Raw genomic sequence first — 2,160 nt, forward strand, 5'->3', positions numbered from 1 at the left:
AATGTGATCCGCAACCAAGTTCTTTTTCAAAAGGGGAAAATCCCCTTTATCAAATGAAATTTATACACAATATTTTTTATCATATCTTCCCTTCCTTCAACTTCTCTTAGATCTTCCTTATATACCCAACTTTGTGTTCTCTCTATATATATATTGAATAATCTGCCAAACCAAAAGGAGAGAAACAAAAATCAAAACTAAAGGAAAAAACAAAAGCAAGCAAACAAACAAAATGAAAACAAAAACCAGTAAGACAAAAGAGTACCAAAAATCTTACAAAATAATCTTCGCATTCATTTGTTTTGTACAAACAGTTCTGGACATGGATCTTTTTCTGGAGTGTGGCTGAGATACTCAGTGACACTTTATTGGAGAAAAATGATTTTCCCTTTGCCAGCAGAGATTAATTACAAATGGCATCTTGGCTGAAAGTGGCATCTTCAAGATACTTTTAAAGAAGCATATTCACTTTGAATTATTAGGACTATAAATTATCAAGGAAAACATATTTTAAATGTAGCTGGCTGCATTTTAGTAAAACAACATTATGGTGCTGGAAAATTATTTATATTGCTCAAAAAATGAATAAGTTAAGATGTATGTTAAGTGTTGTAAACATATTTTATTTTTTCTTTTATGGAATCCTTACTGGTGAGTCTGAACATTCATATTTTATGTATGTATATTTGTCATAAATAAACATATTTATATGAATTTCAGTACATAATATGAGAGAATAAAGATACGGTCAATTATATCAGACAGCTACCCTAGGATAGTGTCTAGTGTTTAGGTTAAATAACAAAACACAATCCATGCATTTATTGTATAATATTATTGAGTGTTTTTAGCACTATACAACATAACGTTCAACTTGAAGGAATACTATAATTCCAGTTATTTTAACTTTTATTGAAATTTTATACATTATTACTTACATCAATATTTTGTATATCTTTGCCTTAAATCAACAAGAGAAACTTTTCATCTCCATTACTCTTTTCACAGCATCCTTTACTTCCTTGTTCCTTAAACTGTAAATCAGTGGGTTCAACATGGGAATCACCAGGGTGTAGAATACAGACACTACCTTCTCTTGTTCTAAGGAGTATTGGGAGCTTGGCTGAATGTAACTGAAGCTGATGGAGCCATAGAACAAAGTCACAGCTGTCAAGTGGGAAGCACAGGTGGAGAAGGCTTTGTGCCTGCCTGCTGCTGAGCGGATCCTCAGGATAGCAGCGACAATGAAGATGTAGGAGACCACCACAGTCAAGAAGGTAATCATTGCAATGATGGTGGTGAAGACCAAAAGCAGCAGTTCATTCATGGAGGTGTCAGAACAGGATAGCTTTAACAGGGGAGGAAGGTCACAGAAGAAGTGACTAATGACATTTGGCCCACAGAAAGACAGCCTCATTAAGCCAATTGTATGTGTAACTGAATTGATTAAACCTCCTATACATGAGCCCAACACCAGCCCAATGCAAACCATTTTAGTCATGGCCACTGTATATAGTAATGGGTTCACAATGGCTACATATCTGTCATAAGCCATTGCAGCCAGCAAAAACCCCTCTGTGGTAAGCAGTGATACAAACAAAAAATATTGCAGGATGCATGCTGAGAATGAGATGATCTCTCTTTCAACAAAGAAGTTCAGCAACATTTTGGGGGCAAATATTGAAGAATACCATGCATCCACAAATGACAAACAGCTAAGAAAGTGATACATAGGTGTGTGGAGTTTAGGCGTTATGTATATCAGAAGGAACATTCCTACATTCCCTACCAAAGAGACAGCATAGATCAACAGGAACAATATGAAGAGAAACACCTTGAGTTCATCACGATCTGTCAGTCCCAAAAGGATAAACTCAGTAACAAATGTAAAATTGACATCAGCCATGTATGTCTTGGTACCTGTTAATGATAGACTCAGATAAATTGGTAGTAACAGTAGAATATTAATATCTTAGCAATTCCAAACTAGCCATATTATCCTATTTTTTTGACACACTGTTCTGTTCCTTTTTCATAATAATGTCCATGATTCGATAAAGCAAATGATGAATTCTTAGGTAAATATACATTAATATACAATTCCTAAGCTTCACAAAGAGCTAAACAGAAGTTCCTGCTAAGGACAGTAAAAGCCTCATT

The 2,160-nt window shown here is 34.7% G+C and overlaps 1 protein-coding gene across 1 annotated transcript; it reads right to left on the bottom strand.

Annotated features, from left to right (window-relative positions):
* Positions 1–967: 967 nt before the first annotated feature.
* LOC118583046 (olfactory receptor 1052-like) lies at positions 968–1,933 on the bottom strand. The gene has a single exon (XM_036186320.1). The coding sequence runs from the start codon at positions 1,904–1,906 to the stop codon at positions 968–970; it is 939 nt and encodes a 312-aa protein (XP_036042213.1). The 5' UTR covers positions 1,907–1,933.
* Positions 1,934–2,160: the final 227 nt, after the last annotated feature.

This window comes from Onychomys torridus, chromosome 4, assembly GCF_903995425.1.
Source record: "Onychomys torridus chromosome 4, mOncTor1.1, whole genome shotgun sequence".
Lineage (NCBI taxonomy): Eukaryota > Metazoa > Chordata > Mammalia > Rodentia > Cricetidae > Onychomys > Onychomys torridus.

Bases quoted from the DNA above. Each gene is read 5' to 3' on its own strand.
- LOC118583046 (XM_036186320.1), bottom strand. From the start codon at position 1,906: ATGGCTGATGTCAATTTTACATTTGTTACTGAGTTTATCCTTTTGGGA.